General features: G+C 39.0%; 3 protein-coding genes and 1 long non-coding RNA gene across 5 annotated transcripts; 2 read left to right on the top strand and 2 right to left on the bottom strand.

The window, feature by feature from the left end:
• The first annotated feature begins 578 nt into the window (after positions 1-578).
• Positions 579-6,805, top strand: casp7 (caspase 7, apoptosis-related cysteine peptidase). Its single transcript, XM_026315516.1, has 7 exons — positions 579-722; positions 1,041-1,159; positions 3,322-3,473; positions 3,567-3,695; positions 3,874-4,049; positions 4,384-4,522; positions 4,647-6,805. The coding sequence occupies exons 2-7, from the start codon at positions 1,041-1,043 to the stop codon at positions 4,871-4,873; spliced, it is 942 nt and encodes a 313-aa protein (XP_026171301.1). The 5' UTR covers positions 579-722; the 3' UTR covers positions 4,874-6,805.
• A 1,276-nt stretch (positions 6,806-8,081) lies between these two features.
• LOC113135460 (uncharacterized) lies at positions 8,082-16,682 on the bottom strand. The gene is made up of 3 exons (XR_003296178.1): positions 16,626-16,682; positions 16,424-16,495; positions 8,082-8,314 (listed from the first exon to the last, which is right to left on the bottom strand). It is a non-coding gene; the product is annotated as an uncharacterized LOC113135460 (long non-coding RNA).
• LOC113135452 (pleckstrin homology domain-containing family S member 1-like) lies at positions 9,665-17,970 on the top strand. 2 transcript variants are annotated; one of them, XM_026315510.1, is made up of 17 exons: positions 9,665-9,701; positions 10,090-10,127; positions 10,495-10,592; positions 10,680-10,798; positions 10,928-11,062; positions 11,809-11,884; positions 12,022-12,051; positions 12,388-12,441; positions 13,195-13,266; positions 13,355-13,438; positions 13,772-13,809; positions 13,935-13,985; positions 14,094-14,210; positions 15,607-15,708; positions 16,201-16,296; positions 16,900-17,035; positions 17,139-17,970. In XM_026315510.1, the coding sequence occupies exons 2-17, from the start codon at positions 10,103-10,105 to the stop codon at positions 17,208-17,210; spliced, it is 1,305 nt and encodes a 434-aa protein (XP_026171295.1). In that variant the 5' UTR covers positions 9,665-9,701; positions 10,090-10,102; the 3' UTR covers positions 17,211-17,970. The 2 variants fall into 2 exon arrangements, with proteins under 2 accessions (XP_026171295.1, XP_026171296.1); XM_026315511.1 differs by lacking the exon at positions 12,388-12,441.
• Positions 17,971-19,535: 1,565 nt separating this feature from the next.
• Positions 19,536-27,501, bottom strand: dclre1a (DNA cross-link repair 1A (PSO2 homolog, S. cerevisiae)). Its single transcript, XM_026315491.1, has 9 exons — positions 26,860-27,501; positions 24,375-25,766; positions 24,151-24,284; positions 23,920-24,038; positions 23,226-23,369; positions 22,811-22,956; positions 21,731-21,885; positions 21,362-21,503; positions 19,536-19,984 (listed from the first exon to the last, which is right to left on the bottom strand). The coding sequence occupies exons 1-9, from the start codon at positions 27,251-27,253 to the stop codon at positions 19,818-19,820; spliced, it is 2,793 nt and encodes a 930-aa protein (XP_026171276.1). The 5' UTR covers positions 27,254-27,501; the 3' UTR covers positions 19,536-19,817.
• Positions 27,502-27,564: the final 63 nt, after the last annotated feature.

The raw sequence follows: 27,564 nt of genomic DNA, 5'->3' as shown, positions 1-27,564 counted from the left end.
GTACAGCATGACACTAAGAAATAAGTGGTAATACATTCAGTAATGGTTATAGATAGATGGATAGACGGCCTCTGACTGGACCACTCAAAAAGACAGATTTTGTTTGTGTAAAGTCATTCTATAGTAGAGCCACTCTGACATGAGACACCTAGATTAGATTAGGATGGATAGATAGATAGATAAGATAGATAAGATAGAGAGATAGAGAGATAGAGAGATAGAGAGATAGAGAGATAGAGAGATAGAGTGCCACAGGTATTTAGAGTGTTGAACCAACTCTTCTCCCAGTTTCACCAAACTGACCATTAAACCTTCACAAAGGGAGGATTCAGTGCAGGAATGTTGTATTAGACAGTATTAGTTTTACCTAAATGTGCCTCATAAACCTTTAGCTTTGCACTCACATTTATTTATGAGGGAGAGTAAATGAGTATAATATATTGACTAACAGTATTCACAGATGTATTAAAGTAAGAAGCGTACATCTTTCTGGATTATGATGATCTTGTTTTACATGTTGGTTATGACGCACTGTAACTTGAGTGACGCCGGGTTCTGACGTAATTACGTATCTCAAAGAGTTCAAGCTGAACAACTTTCGTTTTGTCGTGTTTTCTAAGGAACAGAAACTCGGTGGAAGCTCTGGAAGAGGAAAAAACGACCCACAATCAACATTTGGGCAGTTGCTAAATCGATATAACGTAATACACGAGTGACGCAGTGTAAGTTCACCCTAACGTAGAAAAGTGAATTAATATTTCAGCCAAAGCTGCAGCTCTAACGTTACCTTGTCTTTACGCTAATCAAACAGCCAGCTAGCAACTTAGACTTACTTTATAATGTTAACCCAACTTATTAACCAGCTGGTTAAACTGCTGAGTCTCCATTAGATCATATGTCTGTTAAGACTGTTTGAGCAGGGAGTGGCTGATTGGGGAGAAGGAAATTGAAGCAAAGTTGCCATAACTTTTTTTCAGGTGTTCTTAAAACGTAGAGTAAGTAAGAAGCTAAAATGTGTTAACGTTGTGTGCTGACTGTAGATGGCTGGAGAACCTGCTGAGGCAACTGAGCTCAGAAGTGAACTTGAGGAAGGAAACCTGAGCGGGGATCAAACTGACGCCAAACCTGACCGCAAAGGGCGATTCCTGCTGTTTGGAAGGTGACTTGTTTCCCTATAGTGCATTTAGAAGATTTGATATGTTTCACTGTAGTTTGAATCCATTATGTTGTCAGATAGCATGGACTTTGTTCTGTAAAAATGCAATGCAATTAGGCATTGACTGACATCCCTGTTCCAGTTTAACTCACTAGGTGGCACTGTTGCACTAGTTGCCACATAAAGCATGTTTCTTAATGGATGGATGATTAAAACACAAACTCAGACTTTAGTTAGATACTAAGAAGTTCCACGTATCCATCCATCCATTATCTATACCCACATATTCCTATTCAGGGTCATAGGGATCTGCACCCAGCTCTCTATTGGGTGAAAGGCAGGGGTGCACCCTGGACAGGTCACCAGTCCATCACAGGGCCACATAGAGACAAACAACCTCACACACTCACACTCACTCCTATGGGCAATTTAGAGTCACCAATCAACCTGACATACATGTTTTTGGACTGTGGGAGGAAACCAGAGTACCTGGAGAAAACCCACGCAAGCACAGGGAGACCATGCAAACGCCACACAGTAAGATCCCTCGTGGGTTTCAAACCAGGAACCTTCTTGCCATGAGGCAACAGTGCTAACCACTAATCCACCATGCTACCTTATACCATCTGTGTAATTATTTAAATTCAAAAACATGTCGTTAACATATTGACTGTTGTATGCCCTATTGAGAGCTTTAGCTAAGTAGTAACAAACATGAGCATTTATTTAGAAGTATTACAAAACATAGACATACAATGTATACAGTACTTGGGTATGTGTCTCTTTCAGTGGAAGATATGACCAACCCTCTGCAGTTACTCCTGCTATACTATGTCATCTATAAAGAAAATGTACACATTTTCAAAAATGATGCTGAAAATCCTGTGTGTTTCCAAGACATCGACTATTTATAACCAACATTTCTTTAGCTGTTAGTTTTTAAATTGTCTTGCTTATGTAGTGTGAAGGCGCTTTGGGCACTCAATATGTATACACATGGAATCTGTGCCTGTCAGCAGAGGAGCAACTAGTTGCCCTGTCTGACCTCAGCAGGGAGTGAGGCACAGGGGCAATGTGTGAATAGGCCTTTAGAAAGCACTGGTGGGATGGCAAGGCTGCTGACTCAGGGGGGCTCACAGTGCGCCACCCCTGTCCTCAGCATCCACTGGCCCAGTCAGGTCTCCATCCAGTACAGAGAGCATGTCAGTATCCTAGCACACAGCCAAAAAATTAAGCTGCAAGGACTGGAAAAACGTACTCTGTTTGGGGGAAAAAGAAACAAGAAAAAAGCAACACATTTCCGATGCAGAGTGGCGTAGCGCTTAATGACGAACCCAGGTAAGACTGACTCAACAAACCCTCTTCACTGTCCTCCTACCTGCTGCTCTTTCCGCCAAGCCCAGCCCGCATTAAAACAGAGTAGCAGCTGTTTGCCCACCCTCACACAATTGTTTGGTACATGATGTTTGCACATTTTGGAGGTGGGAGGGGGACTTCAAAACGTTCTGGATCACATTTATTAGAATATGGCTGAGCTGCCTGGGAGCGCATGTAGCTGTTGGTGTGCATTGCTGTGTATTGTTCCCATGCTTCAGTAACCTGATGACTAGGCTCTTCTGGAACAAGCTTGGATTTTTTTCAACCCCAATGGCCTAACATTGGTTTAGCTATCTGGATGGATCTTTTAAAGAATGGAAATATGACTGGTTTGTGAGAATTGCCACTTGTGGAAGATTTCCTCTCAAGCTACATCGATGAGGTCACGATTTTTTTTTTTTTTTAAGTCTGCTTAGCAAAAATGTTATTTATTTTTTAACCTTCCCGTGGATTACTACGACCAAATTTGGTCGTGATAATAATACCTTTTTTGAGAAGGTAGGTGTTTTGTTTTCAGGGGAATTTTATTTGCACTGGGAAGTCTTGACATTTATTTAAGTTGTAGTAATCGTTACATGTAAAAACATTTCAACTTAAAGACGTCATGTTATGTAGGAGGTTCAGGACCTTTTCCTGAAAACTTTTCACCTGCAAGATACTCCCACATTCAGTGCCAGTCACCATTGTACATAAATAATATTGCAGTAGCTCCATGGTAAATTTTGGTCTTATGTTGCTGTCTTAAATAAGTTGTAACTTAATATTTTGTTTCTTTCTGCATCTACTAGTAAGAAGAACAAGGATGGCAAGACACGGGAGCAGGACTACTCTTCTGAAAGCCATTACAGAATTGTTTCACCAACATTCCAGTATAAGATGAGCCACCAGCGAGTGGGCAAGTGCATCATCATCAACAACAAAAACTTTGATGAAAAGACAGGTACACGAAACCTGTATTCCAAACATGTTACACCTGATTCAGTTTGCTCAGTATTATTGCATAAAAAGTGTTCTAAACAGACAGTGTTGACAGGGATGAATGTACGCAATGGCACGGACCGAGATGCAGGTGAGCTGTTTAAGTGCTTCAAGAGCCTGGGCTTCGATGTCTTCATCTACAATGATCAGACATGTGAGAAGATGGAGCGTCTTCTCCGAGAAGGTGAGTAGTAAAGTAGTAAAAAATTTTAAAAAGTTACACACTGTTATGTTGTATTAGTGTTTTTTCATCATTATAAATGGAAAGACGAATAGGCTTAAGCCATTAAGTTAGAAAAATTAGACATTCATTTTGAGAAGTCAAGCGAAGAGTTGAATGTTTGTTTGTGTGTATGGGTCAGCGTCGGAGGAAGACCATAGTGACAGCTCGTGTTTCGCCTGTATCCTGCTGAGCCACGGTGAGGAGGGTATGATCTACGGCATAGATGGAGCCATGCCCATCAAGACTATGACCTCACTGTTCAGGGGGGACATGTGCAAAAGCTTAGTTGGAAAGCCAAAGCTCTTCTTCATCCAGGTACTAATCTGGGAAGACTTTAATTATAAATGATGGCACCACATGATACATTTGTTTGTGACTGCAACATAAAAATGATGTTGCTATTGTTAATTAACTTATAGATTTGTGTTATGTTCTCCATTTTTGAACGAAATGCTCAATGCTTGTACTGGTTGAATAAGAAAAAAAATGTAATAGAGGCAAGCTTTTTTTTAAAGTCACCAGAGTTAGTTACTATGTAAAACATTCCTGTCTCAGCTTATAAAAAATAAACGTGTAATTACTTCACCAGGTCAGTGTTGAGAAAGCTACTCAGGATCTCAATGAAATGTCATTATATTTACTTCACCAGGCTTGTCGGGGTTCTGAATTTGATGATGGTATACAGACAGATTCAGGTCCGCCAAATGACACCCTTGAGACAGATGCTAATCCGAGACATAAAATTCCTGTAGAGGCAGATTTCCTTTTTGCCTACTCCACTGTGCCAGGTAAACCACTCTCTCTTTTTAAGTTGAATACTCTTTTGGCTGCTTGTAATATACTTGTGCTCAATGTATCAGTGAGCAGTCCCTCCAAAAAGGTTGTTTTAGTGCAGTCATGTTGATTTTCCAGGGTACTACTCATGGAGGAACCCTGGGCGTGGCTCCTGGTTTGTCCAGGCACTCTGCAACGTCCTCAGTGAGTTTGGCAAGCAACTGGAGATAATGCAGATTCTGACTCGGGTCAACTACATGGTAGCAACAAGCTTTGAGTCCTGGTCGGATGACCCACGCTTCAGTGAGAAGAAGCAGATTCCCTGTGTGGTCTCTATGTTGACGAAAGAACTGTATTTTAACTGACTGCCAACCTAACTGACTGTACTGTATTGTATGATATCACGGACTGACCGACTTGACTAAATGTTTCAGGCACAACTAAGCAGTCAATGCATTCAGGGATGACTCAGGCCCAGCAGGACACTGCACATAATGCATTGTGCATGTTTAGTTGGGCCAAAAAACCAGCACTCTGTCAAGAAAAGCATATTAATGGTGGCACTCCACGTTCAAGTGTCGATGGTGAAACTTTTTTTTCAGGTTGTTCCTCAGAATAACCTGTATTTTTGGTGTTACATTAGATCTGATCTTCGTCCACAGCATTGTGAAATATCCATGTTATTCTGCCAGCCCAGAAAATTTGCTGCCAGTTTTTGTGGGTTTGGTGAATAATATCTGAACATGTGGCTCTCCATTTTCCAGCATTTGTAATAGAAGGTGAAAGGGACTGTGCCTGGCAGGTGCAGTGGGTCCTAGAGGGCAAGAAAGGACAGGCAAATTTGGCATTAGCAATTATTGCATGTAATCAGTTCCTGGGTAACGATTGGTGTTCTGAGAGTAATCTCTCCAGAAACAGGTCATTAACACGTCTAATACAGTCCAAGGAGTTGCCTTGATGATAAATTTGGTCCAGTGAATTGTTAGAAGAAAAAAAAAAAGCATCTGGAAAATGGACCAGATCACTTTCGGGTATCTGTGTTTGAATGTTTTCAGTTGTCAAACAAAAAAAAGACAAAAATACAAAGACAACACTCCTGTGAGCAGAAACATGGCATAATGCTCTTGCCAAAGGCTTAGTGTCTCAGCCTTCTAGCAAGTTCAAGTTGGTAGCAACATGCTGGCATCCTCAGGTTCTTTAATATCCAGTGAAGTGCGTAAGTGTAATGTAAAATAATTTCATATAAGTACAGCTAGAAAGATGTGATCCTTTGCTGTGTATTGATTAGTTCTATGAGATTTTGGTTCAAGTGCATGGTATATAGTCCACCCCATAACAACAAGAATCATTTGCATTTTTGCCAGTTTTGTCAGCATGATGTCAAAGACCACTTGCTTGTTGTTCAAGCCAGAGCAGATGAAGTTCATATATTTGCACTTGTTTCATTTATTAGTCAAGGTCCAACAAATCAGTTTTATGAATTTCCCTTTTTTAATCTTCGAAGGTAAAATTGCTGCCAGATTATTATTTTTTTATTTTTATTTTTTTTAAATGAATGATACATGCTACATGCTGTAGGATTTCCACACCACATAGAGAACTTAGAAATGTCTAACGCTGTGTCATAAATGTGGAAATAAGCTGGACTGGGGCCCAAAGCACAAATGCCACATCATTTCACTGTATATTAGTGTTGTACATTGTCAAAATTGGATTTAAAAACCCAAATTATAAAAAATAGAAAAAATAAATTACTTTTGTATATTATATGTAAGCACCTAGTGCACTTTGCCATGTTTTAAAGTAAATTTAATATCATTACATTACATGGTAAAACCTGATACATACACAAATACACTCTTATTGTCTTAATCCTAAATCCGTCAGTCACTGAGGCAGCTATTACTGGTGTCTGAACATACACAATCATTTTGCAATATACTGCTGCAATGTTTTACATTATATACATGACTGCATGTGTCCACAGTTTGAGGGGAAAGTTAATTATTTTTACAAAACTTATGTTTAAAGATACTTGCATATATGACACATGGATCGCTGATCACTTATGTGGTGCCCAACCTGTGCTGAATGGAGTATTGGCTCCACTTGTTTTGGAATGGAATTGAAGCAGGGGAAAGCGCATTTTTAAGGGTAAAATTTTTAAATGCTTTCTGGTGTTAAATGCTGTTGTCCTCAGGAATATATTTGAAAAGATTTGGAAAATGAATGAATGAATTAGAAAGTATGATCTGGCACATTTTTGGTTTGTGGCAAATAAATAATTTCAAAACAGATGAAGGCCTATGTAAACATTTTATTGTATTAAACATAAAGAATTTATAATGGTATGAGTTGTGTGTAGTTTTTTTGAAGACCTGTAAATTGCAACAATTTACTCCCATCTTGATTAGCATGATAACAATTACAGTGCCAACCTGTTTTAGGAAACTTATTACTAACAATACATTTGCGATCTATTTTAAAGATTGTTGAATATATACTAGTAAAAGTCCTGGTAGATAAATCCAAATTCTTCTAAAAGCAGATATAACTTACCAAATTAAATATTTATTATCATTTATTTAGCTCTTTTCTATAAAGTCTTTCTTTTAGAATTCCCCATCTGTGTATTCAAATTCATCCAGGTGTCAAACATGAACGTTTCACAACACTAAAGAACAGTTCCATTGTACTGTGATGGAAAGCATGATAACTGGACATGAGCAGCAGCAGCATGACTGGTGAATCTCACATTGAGATAGACTACATTGACAAGCCTAATGTGCGCATATTCAGGAAAAATGCTGTGTCACAACTTAAGAATGTCAGATCAGGCACCAGATGTACCTGCCACACAGCCCAACACATTCCTGACCACTCCACGCCATTCTCTGTACTCCTACCCAATCTGAGGTCAAGAGGTGATTGGAAACTTCACAAATCTTAAGAGTCTTCCAATTTGTTCCTGAATTGCCATTAATTGGACATAACGCTTGATTTAGGGTGAATTTCCCAACAGAGAAACAGTGAACTCAGGTGATTGTATCAGTTCCTGGAAAGTACACCAATACCCCCAAGGAATAAGAGGTATTCCCCAATGCGGGAAAACTGTCTTCCTGCCAGCAGCGGCAGCTTATGCAGGACACCAACATCCTGTATAGTCTCCATCAAATTATTCTATATACCAAGACTCTTTGCCTCGGGCCCAGTCAGCAGACTCCTAGCAATGCTTGCATGGAATGCTTGGGTAGTTGAGGCTCAGTAGGTCTTGCTACTCACCTCTACTTCCCAGTACTGCCAGCTCTCACTGAACCCTTACTGGCTGACTTCATTTAGGGTGTTGTCAAAGCAGCAGGGAGTCTCTGGGACATCCTGCCAGGTTTCTGTGTAGGTGATGGAGTCGCCTACGGGAGAGATGACCAACTTGACTGGGCAGTGTCAGCGTTAATGACAATATCTGCAGCATCTGAAGAGGCAACAGAAAATCAAGTGTCATGAGCAAAAGGACAGTACAGATCTACTTCTGTTTTTGAGTGAACCTAAAGTTCTCTTGGTGATAGGGACCTGGGATCTGAAGAACAGCAGTAGGCTGAAGGTAAGATTCAGTTGATCACTCTTCGTTCCATGAAATCAGAGCCTTGTTATGTGGATGCTGATTCCTTTGATGTCCTTTTTAAACCATGCATTCAGCCTGTCCAGCGTCTGGTCTAGTGGTCGTGTTAGCAGTCCTTTTTTCTCTTCTCCACCAACTTCTCTGTGGCCTCGTGTTCTGCATCCAGCTGAATCAGCTCTCCATTGGTCTTCTAAAAATTAAAAAAAAATTATACTATTATATACTATACATATATATATATATATATATATATATATATATATACATATACACACACACACACACACACACACACACACACACACACATACATCCAAAAACCTAAGCTGCTATCTTCTGATATCCTTCCACTCAAAAATTACAAAAGAGTCAAACATAAAATTTAGAGGAGAAAATCCTCACAACTTAAAGCTGAAACTGTTTAGTACAATACTTCAAACATGTAAAATTAATCAAATGAAATCATGCCAGAACTCTAACCAAAAAACTGATTAAGAGAAAATTATCTAAAGTGGACAGGTAGGTATCTGCCACCCATCAGCCTCCATTGCCGTGGTGCAATCACAAGCACATGTCCTCTTTTAATAAGCAGAAACCAGGAATCTGAAGATAGAAGAGAACAAAAATTTCAGGCAGAGAATTGCTAATGAATGGTAAAATGTCAGAATAGTTATTTCATGTCCTACTAAACAAGAAGCCCATAAGGGCTCTATTTATAACAAGCTGGCACTGACCTTGATGTGTCTGTGTGTGACCCACATGCACATTTGAAGGACTTTGAAAAGTCTGAGACACTGATGGTAGCTCGGGGGAGATCCATTTACTCCACCTTTTCACAGACACTCCAGGTACACAAAGAACTTTAAGAGTCTGCTGCAAAAGCTAAATTAGTTTTAGCCGATGCCTGTTTAAAATGCTTGCTGTGGACTCAGACCTTTTAGATGCATAGTACAAATGGGCCATGCATATGAGCAAGCAGCAAGACATCAAATGCACTACAAAACGCTGTTTGCCCTTCACCTAAGTGTCAGTCATGGTAATGTCAGGGCATATAACACAAAATATCCCTCCAATCTCTCTCTCTATCACTGACTTGTGTCCCACTGTGTGTTTTTCTGACACATTTTCCAGCAAAGGACACAGAAAAAGTGTCACAGCAGGGTCGCATGCCTCCACCTAACTGCTATTGATCACTTAGATCAACATGCCCACTTGCACACACACACACACACACACACACACACACACACACACAAAAAAAGCAGTCCAGTGTGCATAATTTAGTTGTCTTTTACTCAGTACTTTCAGTGACTGAGTTATGATACTTCACATGGCAGCACATGTAATCTGCATGAGCATAGGATCTTATTATTTCCTAAATGTTACTGAGAATATACAAGTGAACCCTGGATGGACTTTTGCAGCCAAAAAGCAATTATCCAAGAACCAGTAACTCCAGTTCCTGGCATGAAAATCTGTGTGGCAGGTGAAGGAAAACATCCAGCAGCTTCCTCATGCTGCAACATTTACTGCCAAAGAAGTCAGGGGAACAGAATCTCTGAACAGGTGCTCTGCAGGTAAGCATGTTACGTTTAGTTATATATTGCAATACATGTGCTTACATTTGGTTCTGTTTTAGAAAACTGACATCAACATTGTGTAAATGATAAATATGATACAGTAGAAACAGTAGAATAAATATTCTTTTTTTTTTGTTAAGACTGTATGTTAATATTTATTAGTAAGTTAACATCAGTGGTATAAAATGGTATAAATCTTATTTTCATCTCATACTGAACAAACAAACCTAACAAGTCATCTGTTTATGAAAATTTATTTATTTCCTGCACTGTTACAGGAAGGCATGGGCCTATTTTTAAACCCTATTGTTCATTAAGGTTTTGTTATTCTTTGTTGTTTTGAAAAGACAAGAGACTGACAGATCGTGGTTTTATATTTGTTTAGGTTTGGTGTCACGATGCATAAGACCCAGAGGAGCACAGGTTAGTATATCACATTCAAAAATCTGATTTATGGCTTTGATTAAAGTTGTTTTGGTAACTTACTGGTATGTTTAGCAGTGCTTACAGCGTATGAGAAAACCTGTTTTTACAGGTGATCTAGTCAAGCCACACAACAATCATTTTGGAATATTCTGGAATATGCCAAAGAAGCCAAAGTAATGAGAACTAACATAACAGATTTAGAGTTTTGACCCACTTTAAATTTGCTTTTTGTACATTATTTCAGTTTTTGGTAACTTGTTCATTCTCACTCTATAAATTCATTGCTAGTTTTCCAAATAGTTCCTATAGGTCTTTTTTTTTTTTTTTTTTTTTTTAAATCACAAATGGGCTTTTGTTTTGCCAGGAGGAAAAGCAGTGTTCTACACAACAGTAGGAGTTGTGACGGAGATTAGAGCTGGATTCCTGTTCAAGTCTCCTCCCTCAAAACGGCTGACAAAAGAGGTGACACAATGGATTCAAAATTATTCAGGTCTTTATGTGTGGTTTGGATTATATTTTATGATTTGTTTCATCACGCTTGTTCTGCAGAAATCATGGAAGAAACGGTATTTTGTGCTGTACAAGCTCAGTGATCAGAGACATGAACTGAAGTACTTCAGGAGTCCAGAAGAAATGGACAAGCCCCTTGGAGGGATAGACCTGTCAAAGTATGTTATTGCAGAGGCCATTTAGTGGCAATGCACATATATATGCAAATATATAACATACTAAATACCAAGTTTCCTGTGTTTCTTTATATGCCTATATAATCGGTGTAATTTGTGTCTTTCTGTCAGTATCTCACTATTGTATGTGAGCCCTCAGCACCACCAGAGATGGGACTGGGTCCAGAAGAACTTCAAGTGTTCCCCATCCTGTGTGCTGTACATCAGGGCTACTGAACGGGACTACTTTCTTGTCGGGGAGACCAGGTCAGTCAGATGGTTTTTATTGGCAGAGAAAAACAACCAAGAAGGAATTTATAGGTACTTTACCAACTTACCAACTATGACACTGTACTGTAACAATTCATGACATGCCACGCCAGAGAGATATACACAGGAATGAGTTTCACTATGACTAAACAGAATTAGAACTGTGCGTCAATGATCAGTTTGGGGATTTCACTGCTATGTGGAAACGAAGAATTTTTAGATGGGTGACAATCAACCCAAAACCTGATTCTGTCCAATCACTTAACAGATTCCTTTAATCAGATCAAATTTAATTGGATTGTACATAAATACAGCAGCTTTAAGTCAATGTAACTTTTGCAATGGCAAATACAGGACAGTATCAGATCCACAGATACATTAATTTGGAAGTCAGTGATGGTGTAATCAAGGTCACATACAGGTTGGCCAATCCTCCTATCAAGGCTCCCTACTGCCACTTTCACAGTACCTCATAAAACACATCCCCTTGCCATTTGCACCATTTACTATTTTGGGAGTTTTAACAATCAAAATGAAATTATGATGCCTTATTATGATGTCCTGTTTAGTAACAATCTATCTGTTGATAATAGCTTAGCCTTCCACACATCAAATTGTTACTAAATTTCACTGTTTCCACTTTATAGTTGCTTTTGGAATTGAATTTTAAATTAAATGTAATAACCATAATTTGTGGGCTAAAAATGATATTTTAAGTGTTTCCTATATCCCTGTTTTTCCAGTGAGGAAGTGGACAGCTGGTTCTCTGACCTGTTTAATGCCCTGAAAAACCGACCACATACACTTAAGAGTTCAGAGGTAAATTTAGATTTTAGTTTATGTTTTGTAAAAAAAAAAATAGAATGACCATCTGTTGCTTTGCACCTTTTTTTGTATACGTCACATGAGCTATATCAGCACCATTGGCAATCATTATCTGATTCATTTTCTTAAAGGAAACGTCTAATGGGCAGCGAAGTATTGAGGTAAATGTTTAATGTCTTCCATTTTCTTTGTCTGTTGACCACAGTCTAACCTATGGGAATTTTTTTATTTCTATTTGTTTTATTTCTTCATCATCTTCATGTATTTACGTCCATTGTCTCAAATATGTGCTAGCAATTTTTAACATGCAAGAAGTGGCTTTTTTCCTCTTTCATTCCTTTCTTTTCACTTCAAGTGCTCAGTCAAATTATCTGCTTCCCAAGTGACTCCAAGTTAAGGCGTCATCATACAGTTGCATCAGTAATCTATTACCCGTGCTTATAAATGACCTCTCTATTTTAAGTTTTGAAAACAGACCTCTCTTCCTGTTTTACCAGGTTATTTCAAAACCCATCATGAAAAATAAGAATTCAGCCGCTGTGCCTGAAAAGGTTGGTCCATTACAATTAAAACTAGTCTTTTAGGTGACATTGACATGGCTAATCTTTCTTACATCCACTCTACCTGGGTCTCGAACTCATGACACTCAAAATATCCAGAGATTGACCACTGCTGCATATCTATTTACAGTAGCTCAGTGGCTTCTGACTGAGCTCTGGGACATTTATTACCACCGTTACTCCAATCCTGTCATCGTTTTACAGATTTTACCATTTGCTGGAGCACCCTGGTTGTTGAATTGCTACAGTGCATGTCATACAACTGTTATGTCCACATGTCACTTCGTTGCATGCCATACACCTTTTTTCTTTCTCTCTAACCTTCTGGTCTGCCTCTTTCCTGTCACCTCACAAACAAATGCAGAAATGACATTAATTTGAAAACATAATTTTACAAAATAATTTTTTTCCACTATGACTTTGCTATATGTACTGTTTAAGTATGGACTGTAAAAGATGTTGGTACCAATATACAGTGTTTCTCTGAATCATAATGCAAATTTTTTTCAGTTATTTTAACTTGTAGAATTAGAAAATTAACACCAATTAAAATCAACCTAAATTAACACTGTAAAATGCAGTGAAAAGTACTTATACTCATAATAGAATGGATTTTTTTTTTCTTGTATTGGGGATTATACTGTACATGCTCACTGGAACAATCTCTCAGAATAAATTTGAAATATACTAATCACAGATTTTAGCTATATAGCTGCTTTAATTTCCGTGGGTCTTGTTTTTCAGCCATATTTTAAACCACGGTCCGTGTCTGAGCCCTGCTCACATGTTTCCAAAAGGTGCACTGAAGAATTCAAGGTGAAACATCTTGCTTTGACCCTAATTACTCTAATATGAGTTTGAGAAATGGTGACAGACTGTATGTAATTTTCCTACTGACTGGCAGGATGAAGATTACTCCAAAAGACGTGCATCAGCACCTGTGAATCCAATCTATGATTATCCAAGATCCTACTTAAGACAAATAGAAGTAAGTCTGCAAATGTTAATAATTTTCAATAATGTTAAATGTGCTAATTAGTTTCCTAAATGATCAATTGTTTCAAATCCTCACAGTGGGGAAATAGAAAGAATAAACAACTAATAACAATTGGTTATTAAAACAGTTGCCAATTAATTTTCTGTGAACTGACTAATCAATCAACCAACTACTTGTTTCAGATCTATATCAATATATACAGTACTGTACCAGCACAGCTCAAGCAAATATTGTTTAATCTGTGCTAATAACTTCTGATACAGAAGCTACTTTAACCTCTTAAACTTTAACCTCTGTTTTTGTTTTCCAAATGATGTGAAAAAGGAAAATGGGTCCCTGCGTGCCAACAGTGTGGAGCCAATGTGAGTATTAATTATAGTTTCAGAAAAAAAAAGTATATATTATATTATAATTATAACTTCAAGTACTGCAATATTTAATACTCTTTGCTGGGTTTTCTGTTAATTTTAGTATTTACCTCTTTTAGATATGTAACAATGCAGAACATTGAAATTAATAGGCAGATGGTTCACACAACGTAAGTTTGATTTATAAACAGCCATTTCTCTGGAAAAATGCATGTCTGCATGATTCTCAATAATGAAAAATAATAATGATAGCAATTCACTGTGCCAAATACTTGTAGGGAGCGTGAAGGTGAAAAGGATAGCAGCCGGATGAGTGTCAATCAGTTCTTTGAGAAAAAGAGGACCCAGATTTCTCCACTGCCTCCATGTGATGAAGAGTATGACGCTGAAAACAGGTAAATCAGTTTAATTGAGGGGTTGTTGTCTTTATTTTGTGGGCTGTGTGTCTATAATTGACTTTGCCCCTTTTCCTTCAGTGTCAGTGATCTCTGCTCTCTGTGTAACATGTTTTTCCAGTGCCTGGATACCAAAATAGCTCACTCATCATGGCCTCAATGGAACAAATACCTTTACTGATGACAAGGGAGTTATTTTTACAGAAAAAAGGACCAGTCAAGGAAGGAACCTTAGAGCCTGTTTGGCAACTTTAACAAGATGAAATATCTTTTCATGTTTTGAAACATAGAATAGCCTACCCATAAAAGAGGTCATCCAACACGTTTACTGGTTATTCTCCAACTTCCTCATGAGCTTTAAAACAGGGTGTCTGAAACAGCAGACACAAGTGACAACCATGGGATAATTCATAGCTCATGGTGGCCACCATAAGCTACTAGTTGTACTAGACCAAGTAAGGCTATAGTGGGAAAATGTAATTCTATTAAATTTAATTTTAGAAGAAGTTAAAAATGCAAATCCAATGTTGTAACGACGGAGCACAATAGACATTCTGTTTCTCTCAAGGAAGTTTTTAGCCAATCAAATTTGTCCTTCCTGTTTACAAAAACAATTATGTTAATTATCAACACAGCAGGTTATCCCATCTACTTATTTACTTTTAAGATTTTTTTACCCCATGCTTACAAATACTCTCTTCTGCTATTTACTTCATTAAATTTGCTATATTGCCAAACTGTATGATAATTTTCTATTTCACACTGATGTCTGATTTCTTTCTAAGTGGCCAACTAATGTGCTGCCACATTGAAGAACATCTTCTCTACTGCATTAGGCATATGGGGGGAAATGCTCGCTTCTGAAGTGCCTCTTAATTAGAATTCCACTTGCACCTCCACAGTGATTTTTGAATTATTTGTCTCTGCCCATGCTGCTTTTATGAACAACTTCAATAAATGTCAAGACATCTGGTCCTCTTTTTATGTAATTGAGGGAAACCTGTTCTGTTTTATGACAAGTTAATGCAATTTTAACATCCTCTTGCACCCTGCAGCAAACATCCGCCTTTACTCTTGCCATTTACTGCCACAAGGGCAAATGAACTGTCCATCTAAGGCTTCTAATGCAGTGCCAAACTCTGCTGTTATTGCTTTCTGCCTGAGTCACAACCAGAACACTGCAAGCAGATTTGAATGGTGTTCCTCCTGTGTCAATTTGTAGTGTAGTTTGTAATTTGTGGTGTAGTTAACATAAAGCCTTAGTCTTGGGTCCCATCGTATTCTCAGTAAGCAGTGGTCTTTTGTTAGATGTCAACCAAGAATACATACGAGAACTGTGACATGTAGCATGAGCTGATGTTAACCCCCCTCCCCCCGGGGTTATTTGTTTTTACAGAGAAGAAACACATCCCTCAGACTCCAGTGGCAGCTCCAGCAGTGCCAGCTCTCCGAGAAACACGCTGGACGAACAAGTCTACGCACAAGGCTCCATTGAGAGGTGAGATTCTGGCTCAAACTGACTCTAAAGAAAGTAACATGACCTCACTTAAGATGACTCAGTAAAATACATAAACAGAAAAGAAAAGCTGCAATTGAACTGACATGTTGCGGAACTGGTTGGATTAGGTTAGATGACTTTCAGCAAGCAGACGGGGGCTGAAAAGTAGCTGAATAATCAGCACTCAGCATTCAACATTTATGGACAGCTTTGCAACTGATTTTAAATGACTTGCCAGTCAACTTCAATTTAGTCTGAGAGTCAAAGTTTTACATTTGTTTTTGGCATTTGTTTGCATTTTGTACATATGAATCAAAAAGATGGTTAAACATGTTATGCCAATTATTTTTATTATATTTCCTGTAGGATGACCTTACAAGGAAACTGTGTCAATTGCTTTGGATCAACATTGTCAAGATTTAGTTACATCTTTCTATAACATTGTCAAAACACCATTATATAAAGTTTTTATTGTATTATTTTTTTCTCAAGCATTTACCCCATTAACCCAGAGGAGAGGGATATTGACGTCAAGCAGGCAGATTTGAAAAAGCACCTGACACTAATAGAAGTGGATGGAAAACCAAGGTATGTTTGCTTAGGAAAGACAGATTTTCTATATTTTGTCCCTTAAGATGTAGAAAAAAACATTTAAAAATGGCTTTTCAATCAAGCTTAAATATAGTGGGCTACCAACGCTATGATTCAGTCTTACTTGTCTGACACAGTGTCCACACAGGTTGTACAGTCAAGGCAGCAGGTCAACCAACACACCATCACACACAGCCTGAAAGAAGAAAATTACAGAAACATAGAAACGTGATCGACACAAGTCAAACATGCAATAGCATCTTATCTATGTTTACATTTTCAATAGACATTCAGTGGTTTTAAATATACAGCTACTATCATCTCACCATTTCTTATCTAGATCCATGTCAAGAACTGTGAAAGCAATTTGTCTTGCTTGCTTGAAGACATTTCTTTCACCTTTCATCACTTCAGCTGATTAGGTTTCTTCACAGATGAGAAAATCTGAATGCCTAAGAATCATAGTAAACATCATTCATGAGCTAAACATCAGGCTTGGTAGAAATGTACCATTTTTATATAAATATTTAAGCACAAATGTCAAATATTTTATGAGTGAGCGCTACAGAGTTAATTGAAAAACGTGTTTCTGTGTCACAGTGTGTCTGCGTGGACAAGCCAGCCACAGACAGTATGCTTGTTCCACAAAGGAGACCAAATTCTGGCAGTTAATGACTTGCATGTCAGCAACTTGGACGAGTACAACATGTATATCAGCAAGTCACTCAAGAATGAGGTACATATAGCATTCACACAAAACACTAACACATTGTCACTGTACGCTCGTTCATATGTATCAATGCAGTCCGATCACAGATGTAAATTATACGTCTTTTCAGGTAAAACTGACCGTCCTCCGTCTACCTGGATGCCAGCCACTGCATTCCCCAAACTGTGTCTGCACAGAGTGACTACAAATGGACCATTAGAAATTAGACTTGTAATTTTCCTGTATATCCAGGTGTGTTTGAATGATGCTAGAAGGCCCTCCTGCCCTTAGTTAGTGGGACTGTACCACTTTACAACACAGGCTTTGGCTAGTTCCTATATATCTGTCACTCTACGCTCTAGTTTACTTGATTTAAAGTCTAGAAGAGCTTAAGGCATGGATGGATTACTGAGCAGGCCAACTGGGGTCAGGGGGCCACTAGACTAGAATTATGTAGGGATGGCTAACCTTTGGTTGGGAAGTCAATCAAAGACTACAAAACAACTACGAAAAGATGCAAAGCGATTAAAAAAAAAAAAGACACCTAACAAGCAAAAATATGCAAAGTTACACAAAAATGAAGTAGAAATGAACACAAACTAAGCTAAAAACAGATGCAAAATAACTATCAATCATACTGATTGCAAATAATATAGTTGCTGAATACATGATTCTTATTCCTAAAGAGATGGGGTCCCATTGTCTTACAATCCATCCATGGCTTAAGGTGAGATAAAAGTTACATTGAAGGGTATTAAAATGACTTTACCAATCTCAAACACATAACTTACAATTTATATAGAAAGATGTGTGTAAATAATGGCAGTTTTTATAGCACATGAATTAGCTTTAGATGACTGTGTGTGGCATGTACTGTAAATAAGTAAATTCCTAGAATGAAGCAAAAGCTAGAGACTTTAGTGAGATGTATTTCCTCACACCACTTGTAAGATGTTTAAAAAAAAAAAAAAAAAAAAAAAAAAAAAAAAAAGGTATTCTTATGACACAACCCCTGGACGCAAAACAAATGTGTACGTGAGATAAAGTGTCCAAGGCATGTAATGGAAATAGTTTATAATTTCCACAAGGCTACTTTATTTAGATTTAGTCTGACACACTTACAATGTCTCAGCCATGTAGATTTTGGAGGGGGGGGGGGCAAATGGTTCCGAACATCAAGCTGTGCTGTATTACAACTACATTTTTTCATAAATAAACCTATCCCAATAAACTGAATACATTTTTACCATGTTTTTCTTTAACAGGTTTTACAGTTTAAGAAGTTGGCTATTCTTTTTGGACATACAGAACATGCTTCAGAATTTAAACCAGATAACTAAATTATGTTTCTGGATCAATAAACCTTAGCAACACAATCTGATTATTTCCAGTTGTTTTACTCCCAAAATCCTCCAAATGAAGCTTAAACCTGTTATTTGAACCACAAATGAAAACGTATGTTTTACTGTGTGATTAGTAACGCTGTGCTAATATTATTGCCTGGGAGAAATAGCTTATTGTGAATGGCTTGCTGGGGGAACAGATAATATAGTGGTTACATCAGTCAACTGATAAAAACAGATGACACACGATATAAATAGGCAGACAGACAAGTACTAAAATGCATAAAGATGGCTTTTACACAGCCGTTTTCTAGACAGCTTCTATCATTAACTAATTCAGAAATCTCTCAAGTGACAGAAGCTTTTAAACCCCTTTATGCTGGTTTTAAAAGTGAAATTGAAAAGGTGCCAAGTATACAATACTAATATTGTATATATTCCAATATATTGCTGGAATATACAGTACAACCACCAACCTTGTTTAGACTCTAGATTATATATATATATATATATTTAATTCAGGGCCCTGGTCCTTTTCAAATCAAATTGAATTTTACTTTGTATGGGCCAATATCACAAATTTGCCTGAAAGTGCTTAAGATTGAAGAGACGCAGCACAGGTAGAAGCGATAAGTTGACAATGTTCTATATGAAAAGAGAAATCACAATGGCTCTGTTAAGCCTGTTAAACAGAGATTCACCTGCACCCCACCCCTGATGTCCCAGAGATAAGCTACCAACAGATCTCACAGTAGCCTCTTCAAAACAAGCTTGAATTTTCAAAGCCACTGTACAGCAGTGGCCTTCCTCAGCTCTGTATTTGACAGAAGCAGCATGGACAGGACTGCACAAACATTGTAAAGGATTTGAAAAGTAAATGTCAGCTGAGGCAGAAGTGAAAATCTAGACACTGTCGCAACAAATCACTGACAGGGCTAGGCTGGCTAATTAAATATAATACATAATATAATCTGATGCACAGTTACCTTTCTTTATAATATGTACAGGTTAGAGCTGCAAAAAAAGAAAAGGAATATTAAAAGAATTATTAAAAATTTATTTTTTCAAGTTTAAAATTTTACTTATATACAAATACATATAGTCATTAGAATAAAAAGGAACTGTGTAGTTTCAAAGCAGAACTTGGTATACTGGTGACAGACTGGTACCACTGCAAGTGGCCACAGCAGGAAGACACACATCCAAAGTAAAATACTTCCGGTAATTGTCCTGATACATTATGACCTCAGATAACGTTTACACAGAACTGCTTCCAGTTATTTTTTTACTCAGCCTAGTAAAGAGAAAAGTAGGTGTTTGATTTGTTCAACAGTAGTATGCATTAAATTTATGACAGAGTGATATAAAGTCATTAAAAGTAAAATGTGTAGTGTTGAAATGTGTGCTCTTAGAGCCTTTATAGCATTCTGGGGCGCATCTGCAAACACAGTTTACTAGTAAGTAAGCTATAGTTTAGCCTTAGTTTCCATGAGCCACTCACTAAAGCACCTCTCCATAGCTCTCCTGCTAGCCCAGCTGCCATTGTTGACAGTAGGGATGATCTTGAGAGGCTGGAGCCACTGGACAAATCGCTTCAACTCCAGAAAACTGCTGTGTTCGCTGTAAGGTATTCCTGTCAAGAAAACAGGTTTGCATTTGTCAAAATTCAAATGAAGCCTTGTTAAAAATGACATGCCTGAAGAAAGCCCATGTTTTGTTTTCCTCACAGGGTTATTTCAAACATAGCTCATAATTATTTCAATTTATAATGGGGGGGAAAAACTGCAGCAGTAGTTTAGAAGAGAACCACAGGGATTTTTTGGCCTTGACATTTCTGCATTACTAAAACTCTACAGTGCAGACATACAGAAAAGTGTTACATCCAAAATAGTGAATAACAAATACTTAGCTACAGGTAAAATAGTGTCACTGAGGTAGATGTCTATAGTTGTGGGCAAATCAGGTAGACAAGCAATGGGGCAAAAGGCTTACAGGAAGCACCAGATGTTCCACAAATTCACCTATAGGCTCAGACTGTTCCCCAGATCACAGCTGCTGAAACATTAAGGCTATCAGAATGATTCATTTGTTTTTAGAAAAAAAAACAAAAAAAACAAATTAGGCCCACTGCTTCTTGTTTGTCCTCCCTTCACTCCAACAGATTTCAGGTGCTCCACTGCTTTAACACAGATCGAGCTGAAACTCAGCCTCAGCCAGTCAATTATAGGTTCAATCCTCCCACATGCAGACAAAAATATTAGGCGCATATGTCTGTGGACAGCATGGAGCAGAGAAAGAGATTGAGCAAGCTCAAAATGACTTGACTGACACACAAACTACTGAGGAGGAAGAAAGTTTATGCAAGTGTGTATTGCAAAAGCCTTTAGTTCGTGACTGTAGGTTACAGGTCAGATGGCTGATGGTGCTGATAGAACTATGCAGAATACAAGAGGACAGGAATAAAAAGGGGCTACAACTGCAGGGGCGAATGAAGTTATGACCCAGCACCAGGGTTTAATGCAACACAATGACTCAAGACAAGACCCAGCTTCTTCTTTGCTTATGCACTGTTTTGACAACATACTGAAGATACCTGAAACTGAGCCACAGTCTATTGTTCTATCCTCACACTCTAAAGTCTCCTTCCTCTTCCTCTGTTCACCAAAAGAGGGAGCTGTAGGCTAAATACAACTACTTGAGCAACATTTGTGCTTTAGAAAAAAATGCTTCTGATTAGGTTTAATCAGTGTGGCAAGATGAAATAATTTATCATAAGGGCTTTGTTTGTGCTTAGTAAAAGGACAATACATTCAACCTTACATCAGCAACAGTTAATGTTGCAACCTTAGTACACAGAAAGACCATTCTCAGCCATTCCTCCTTACTCGTTTGTCATTATCTGAGGCATATCATGAGTATTTCTGGTGTATTTGTGTATATGTTCGCATGCAGATGTATGTTACTTCTTTCTACAATTAAAAATGCTAAAATATAACAAATTACTACATACCATAGATAGAGATGTTGCCATTGATCTGAGGCTGAATGTCTTCCACTGATTCTATCTGTTGGCTGAAGGTCCAGCCTGTGGGCTTGAAAGCCACAAGCTGATCATACTGTCCTGAAAAGCGTGCCAGGTGATCCTGCAGTTTCTGCAAGAAGTTTGAGGGAGATAGAGGTAAAATCGTAATTTCATACATTTAAAAGGAGCCACGGTGTATCCTTAAGATGCAGCTCCTAGGAACAAAACAAATGCTTACTCTTCTTTTTGGTTCCTGAACATACCCTTAAAATAGTACATTTCTACACATCAGGTGTCCCAAGATAATGACACTTATTTTCAGATCAGTTCATGAAAAAAATACACTGCTGCACCTACTTTGAAGGAGAGCTGCATCATGGGCAGCACATGGACCTGGGCTGCCTTCCAGTTGGTAGTTATGCATGTTCTGACTTGCTCAGACTCCAGACAGCACATGGTGTTGTATTTGTCCCTAGAGAGGCATACTTTAGAGCCCAGGACCTCTGCCAATGCTACAAAATTAAGCAGAGCAAGTAAGTCATTTCATTTTACAACTCAGTATGTACTTGCAGCTAAGAACCCCCCCGTTATTAACTGCCCCCACAAACAATTTGTACATTTTACTACAGATTAAAGTTTAGCTGATGTACAGAGAAACAATCTTTTACCTTCCACCAACAGCAGTGGAACACACTGTACAAACTCTGGTCACTACAAATATATTTATAATCAAACAAAAAAAAAGACCCTTAAAAAAAAAAAAAAAAATCTGAATGTGTATAACAAAAACAGAGCGGATGAGAAAAACATACAGTAAATTCAATCAAGCATTTTTCCATTTCTATGCAGAGCTTGTTATAGCAAAGGTGATTACAGATTAAATGCACACTGTTCAGTCAATGCGAGGACAACATTTGTTTTTAGGTACTTCACTACACCAGACCATTATTCATGCGTGTCACTAGAGCACCCTTTACCTCCACGAGGACAATATAATATTGAATGCCTATTTCTTTCCACAAATACTCTAAGTCGCTTCAATGTCAATATAAGAAATAATATTGGATGACTGATATCCATCAAAACTTTTCATCCTGTCTAACTATTAGACTGATTATACAAAAACTCCCAGATTTCTTTGCATTATAATAGATCAGTTGTTCAGCTGGAACCGTCATTTCAGCTGGAATGGGCATCCTGAGGACTGGCTAAATAACAGTTAATGGAAACAATGGACAACATCAAACAATGGATTTATATTCTCAAAACTTCAAATATTGTTACTGTCATCCTTTTGCTCAACATTTCAAATCTGTGTCTTATCCTATCTGTGGTCACGTAGAAAGATCGTCAATGATTTCACTCAACTGAGACTCCATGATTTTTAAAAAGGAGGTAAGGAACAATATATGTATAAACTCTTCTCCAAACACATACCCAAAAAGACCTTCTCCTTTCCCACAGAGTAGGATCCACATACCACCAGTGTACGAGGCTTGAGGGTTACCAATTCAAAGGCTGTGCTGGCTGCAAAGTTGATGACCTCTTGCTGTCTTGGGAATGTGTATTCAGGGCTGCAGTAGCTGTAGGGATAAGAGAGCTCATATTTAGGTCTGAGTTTCCCAGGGGACCCAGAAACCCCTTTGAGTTGTTCACATCATCAGACTTAATTTGTGCACAGCTTACCCAAACAGAACTGGGGGCTGAAGAAGTCTCTTCTAGGAATAGTTGCTATGGCATTTACACTAGCAACCCCCAGACACAATGGAGAATAGTAAAGTACAACCACAATCCTGCGTTTAGCCATTAGGCAAATGCACTTTTATAGTCACTGTATATGACAGGTACTTACGTGGTGTCCAGGTAGAGCGTCTGCACCCTGCAGCTGAGTAACTCAGGGTAAGTTTCCATTGAGGGATCAGCTCTGAAATCTCCAGTGTGGAGGACAGTCTGTCCATCGGGCAGGAAGAACAGCAGCATGGCAGCTCCTGGACAACTGAAAGAACAGACAAGTGCAGAGTGAAGTTGAACAAAAAAGAACATCACCTTATTTCTGGCAACTGTGGGGTGGAAAGAAGTATTTGACTTTATAGAGTTGGAACAGCTCATCATAACTATTGGTATAAACAGGCCTGGATTTAAAAGCAATGGTATCAACTTTCAAAGACAAAGAAAATCCAAGTCATACAGAAACAGTTAGCCTAAACATGTAATCTAGGAAATTTGTCAGTCATTTTAGTGAAATTCATTGTGCCTCAGCATCCTTCTTTAAAGTTGCTTTAAAATTATGAGCACGATCATGGTGGCAATATAGCCTTTTTTCTTCTTTATGAATCTGGTGTCCATGAGTCTATATGCTCCCAGGTTCTGGTTATGTGTCTATGCAAAGTGACTCCTATGCGTCCTCTTTACCGACAAACCAAAGAGGTGAACACAATACTAAGAGGAAATCTCAGTGGTTGGTCTAGCTTTCTCACTATAAGCACTCCCTACACAAACTGTGTGGCGACTACTAGGCTAACATTGATGTCAAGTGTATGACTCACTGATTGGCATCCAGGAGGATAACTCTGACTCCCTCCACAGTGACCTGGGTGTTCATGGGGAGAATGTGGACAAACTGCTCTGCCACCTTCAGTTTGCTCTTCACCAGGTTTCCTGTGATCTGATCAGCACAGGCCAGTACAAACAACATAACAGGCACATAAAACACACAATAGGATGACTAATTAATGGACTTAAGTTATATATTTTACAATAACCAAAGCTTGCTTTACCTTATTACAGTAGATTGGAAATGTGAAATTCTTGGTCAACCCGTCATAGTGATCTGAGTGGAAATGTGTTAGGAAGTAGCCGGTGATGCCCTCAATCTCCCCATACCGAAAAGCATCTATGACAAACTTTGTGCCTGAACAAAATTTAACAAACACTTTAGATTACAAACATCAAAAAGGTTCAAATTCATGCAGCAGTATATGATATACAGTAACTCACTGACCTGGAATCTTCTTGTAGAATGGACAACGTGGTAACTTGACTTCTCCATCAGCACTTTGCCTGTTGTACCCTCGTCTTCTCCATCCTCTGGTCCCACCTCTCCTCGCTTCTCCCTGATCATTAACTATATCACCTCTATCTGCAGTCACTGTGGCCTGTGAGGTATCACCAGTTGTGTCCTCCTTACTTTTTCTCTGCCTGTCTCCCCTTTGTCGTCTCTTTCTCGAGTTCTCACCAAGTTTTGGAACAGAGGCAGCATTAAGTTCATTTGACCCACTCTCAGCCTCTTTTTCTTTCTCCTTGAGGGGTTTAAGGCCAAAAAACACTCCTATGTCCATCTGCTTGAGAGCAGAAGCCTGACCTGTCTTACTCTGGCTCTTCTGAGGCGGCATAGTTTGAGCTCTTTGGATACTGGAGGTTTTAGATGAAGGTACTTGATGAGGATTTGTTTGAAGCTGCACTGACTGAATACTGTCATTCAAACTTTTGAAATGCAGACTATCAGAGCTTTGAAGAGTTTCTCTCAGGCACTCTAAAACAACACTCTGTGGTGACTGAATACTAGTCTTACTGACCTCACTGGCAGATTTACCATAAGTGTCTTTTTCACCTGTGGAAGCAATCCTGTTTTCAGCAGCTGTAGAGGCAGGTAGCTGATTAGTGGCTGCTGATGAGGTAAATGACTCCAGCTGAGTGTTTGAGGAAGAAAGGTCCTTTACTTGAACAGTATCCACTTCAAAATTATCTATAAATTCAGTTAGCAGCTCATCTTCACTTGAGAAAAGTACAACTGACTCTTCATTCTCACTTTCAAATGCATCATTATTAAAAAAATCTGTTCTATATTCACTGCTATTGTCTTCCTTCTCAGCAGGGAATGCAGAAAGTGGTGAGTAGGATATTGCATCATCGTTGTCGAGGGAAAGTTTGCTTTTGGGAAAACCTTCACAAGCTTGTTCTCCAGTCTCTGCCTTGACAGGAGTTGATGAAAGCTCTGTTTTGCTTTCTTGGGAAGTGCTGATAGACTTTTGAGCCTTCGTAGAGGATGACCAGCCTTTCCTCTTCTTAAAATCCTCTGGGCCAGGAGAGCGCAATAACAAAAGGCCATTTTTACATTTAGACTGAGGCGTTCCAAGGTGATTATTATGAGGAGAGGAACTATGATCAGACGGGGCAGAAAAACTGAGTGCACCATCCTGTGAAGTCTCTGAAATGGAGCCATTGGCTTCATTGTTTACCTCTCCTGGGAAAGGACTGAGGCTTGTCTCCGCCTGCTGGGACAGACCGAGGAAGTCGGAGTCGCTGTTTGCTCGACTGTGGGCGAGGTGAATGTGGTTGAAATTCTTGTAATGGCTTGGGATGGTGGAGGAACACTGGACACCATCTGGACACTCTGCATGAACATATAAAACATTGACATTAGAACAAGGTGATACACTGAACATTATAATTTTTTGTTTATTGTTGTTTATTTGGCATGAAATAAAAATCGGTGATGAAACTATACAGATGCCTGTAAATAATAATAATAATACATTTTATTTCATGGCGCCTTTCAAAGTCTCAAGGTCACCTTACAGATAGAAAAGGAAGCATACAGCATGATATACATAGAGTGCATTAAAACAACAGTAACAAGAATACATAAACGGCGGGAGAGAATGTAAAGGCAAAAGCGTGGATTATCTAGGAAGTGGGCGAAGTACAGTACAAGTAAATTGAAATACAGAAACCCAGATGACAGAACAACAAATATGAAACAGTATGAGACAATATGAAATAGGCAGAGGGTGGTAGGACATCACGGGCTGCTTTGAGAAGTTAAGAGAGTTAGGTGGAAAACGCTATACGGAACAGATATGTTTTGAGTGATGATTTAAAAGTTGATAAGTCCGGAGACGACCGGATGCGATGAGGGAGAATGTTCCAAAGGCGGGGCGCAGTGTGGCTGAAGGATCTAGCGCCCATGGTGGCCAGGCGCGCTGTAGGGGTGCAGAGGAGAGTGGAACTGGAGGAGCGGAGAGGACGAGGCGGAGAATAGATATGAAGTAGTTCAGTGATGTATGGTGGGGCAATAGAGTGGAGGGCTTTGTAGGTGAGAAGGAGGATTTTATAGTTTATACGGAAGGACACAGGGAGCCAGTGAAGTTGTTTAAGGACAGGGGTGATATGATGTGAGGATGGAGTTCTGGTGATGATTCGGGCAGCAGAGTTCTGGACAAGTTGAAGTTTGCGAAGTGATTTGAGAGGTAGACCAGTGAGGAGTGAGTTACAGTAATCCAAACGAGAGGTGACAAAGGCGTTAATGAGTATTGCCGTGCTATCGGTGGTGAGTGAGGAACGGATGCGGTTTATGTTACGGAGATGGGAGTAGGCCGTCCGGGTAGTGGTATTGATATGCTGAGTGAAGGAGAGAGTACCGTCTAGGATGACACCCAGGCTTTTAACTTGGGGGGAGGGGGGGACAGTATTGTTGTCAAATGTACCTTTGCATTTGTCCCTGGGGGTGTCAAGACACTCAGCCACATGCCATCTCTGGGTTTGTACCACTAAAATAGAAAAAGGCATCTGACACATAGGACAAAAGTCTCCAGATGATGGTCCCTCAGCAGCTTTCTCTGTTTGGACAGTGCCATTAGTAGGAGAGGACTTTGAGGGCTGGTTATATGTCTCTGAGCTGCTCCTACTAAAATCACTGTGAGCTGCTTTGACTCTCACGTTGCTGCGCTGTGGCTTGACTGAGGGAGAAGCGTCTCTCTTGGTGGGTTTTCTGAAAGTGCATCTTCTTTTAATTGCACACGATGATTCGTGTCTCTTCTTTTTCTTCTCAAGAGGTTTATACTCCCAAATGTCATCTTCAGAGCCGTCTTTCTGTGACATCTGGATTTAAAAACAAAGCCTGTCGCTCCTAATGCTTCCCCGCGAACTCCTCAGATCCCAGGTTATTTTGAAAACATCCCGCCGTTGTTGAAAATAAAAGTTACGGCAGATTAACAACTCCTGGGAAGTTCCTTGATGTTGTGGCAATGCATGTATTTCATTGTAATAATAAGCAAACACGACATACAGCTCATTTTCTGCTAAACGTGCTGTATTTTGCACGTTAGCTCTTACCGCCACAGTGCAACAATAAATGTGGTAAATACAACTGGCGCTGGAGGAAACGAGCGGCACTTTCCACAAAAAAAAGA

This window comes from Mastacembelus armatus, chromosome 19 (genome assembly GCF_900324485.2).
Source record: "Mastacembelus armatus chromosome 19, fMasArm1.2, whole genome shotgun sequence".
Lineage (NCBI taxonomy): Eukaryota > Metazoa > Chordata > Actinopteri > Synbranchiformes > Mastacembelidae > Mastacembelus > Mastacembelus armatus.
This window is presented reverse-complemented; position numbering and strand designations above follow the sequence as displayed.

Excerpts from the sequence above, each read along its gene's own strand:
- casp7 (XM_026315516.1), top strand. The coding sequence starts at position 1,041 with ATGGCTGGAGAACCTGCTGAGGCAACTGAGCTCAGAAGTGAACTTGAG. Across the intron at positions 3,696-3,873 it reads GGAGCGTCTTCTCCGAGAAG|CGTCGGAGGAAGACCATAGT; the intron begins GTGAGTAGTAAA and ends TGTATGGGTCAG. Across the intron at positions 4,523-4,646 it reads TGCCTACTCCACTGTGCCAG|GGTACTACTCATGGAGGAAC; the intron begins GTAAACCACTCT and ends TTGATTTTCCAG.
- LOC113135452 (XM_026315510.1), top strand. The coding sequence starts at position 10,103 with ATGCATAAGACCCAGAGGAGCACAG. Across the intron at positions 12,052-12,387 it reads ATGGGCAGCGAAGTATTGAG|GTTATTTCAAAACCCATCAT; the intron begins GTAAATGTTTAA and ends CTGTTTTACCAG. Across the intron at positions 13,267-13,354 it reads GGTGCACTGAAGAATTCAAG|GATGAAGATTACTCCAAAAG; the intron begins GTGAAACATCTT and ends ACTGACTGGCAG.
- dclre1a (XM_026315491.1), bottom strand. The coding sequence starts at position 27,253 with ATGTCACAGAAAGACGGCTCTGAAGATGACATTTGGGAGTATAAACCT. Across the intron at positions 22,957-23,225 it reads ACGCTCTACCTGGACACCAC|CTACTGCAGCCCTGAATACA; the intron begins GTAAGTACCTGT and ends TTATCCCTACAG. Across the intron at positions 19,985-21,361 it reads TGGCAACATCTCTATCTATG|GAATACCTTACAGCGAACAC; the intron begins GTATGTAGTAAT and ends TTTTCTTGACAG.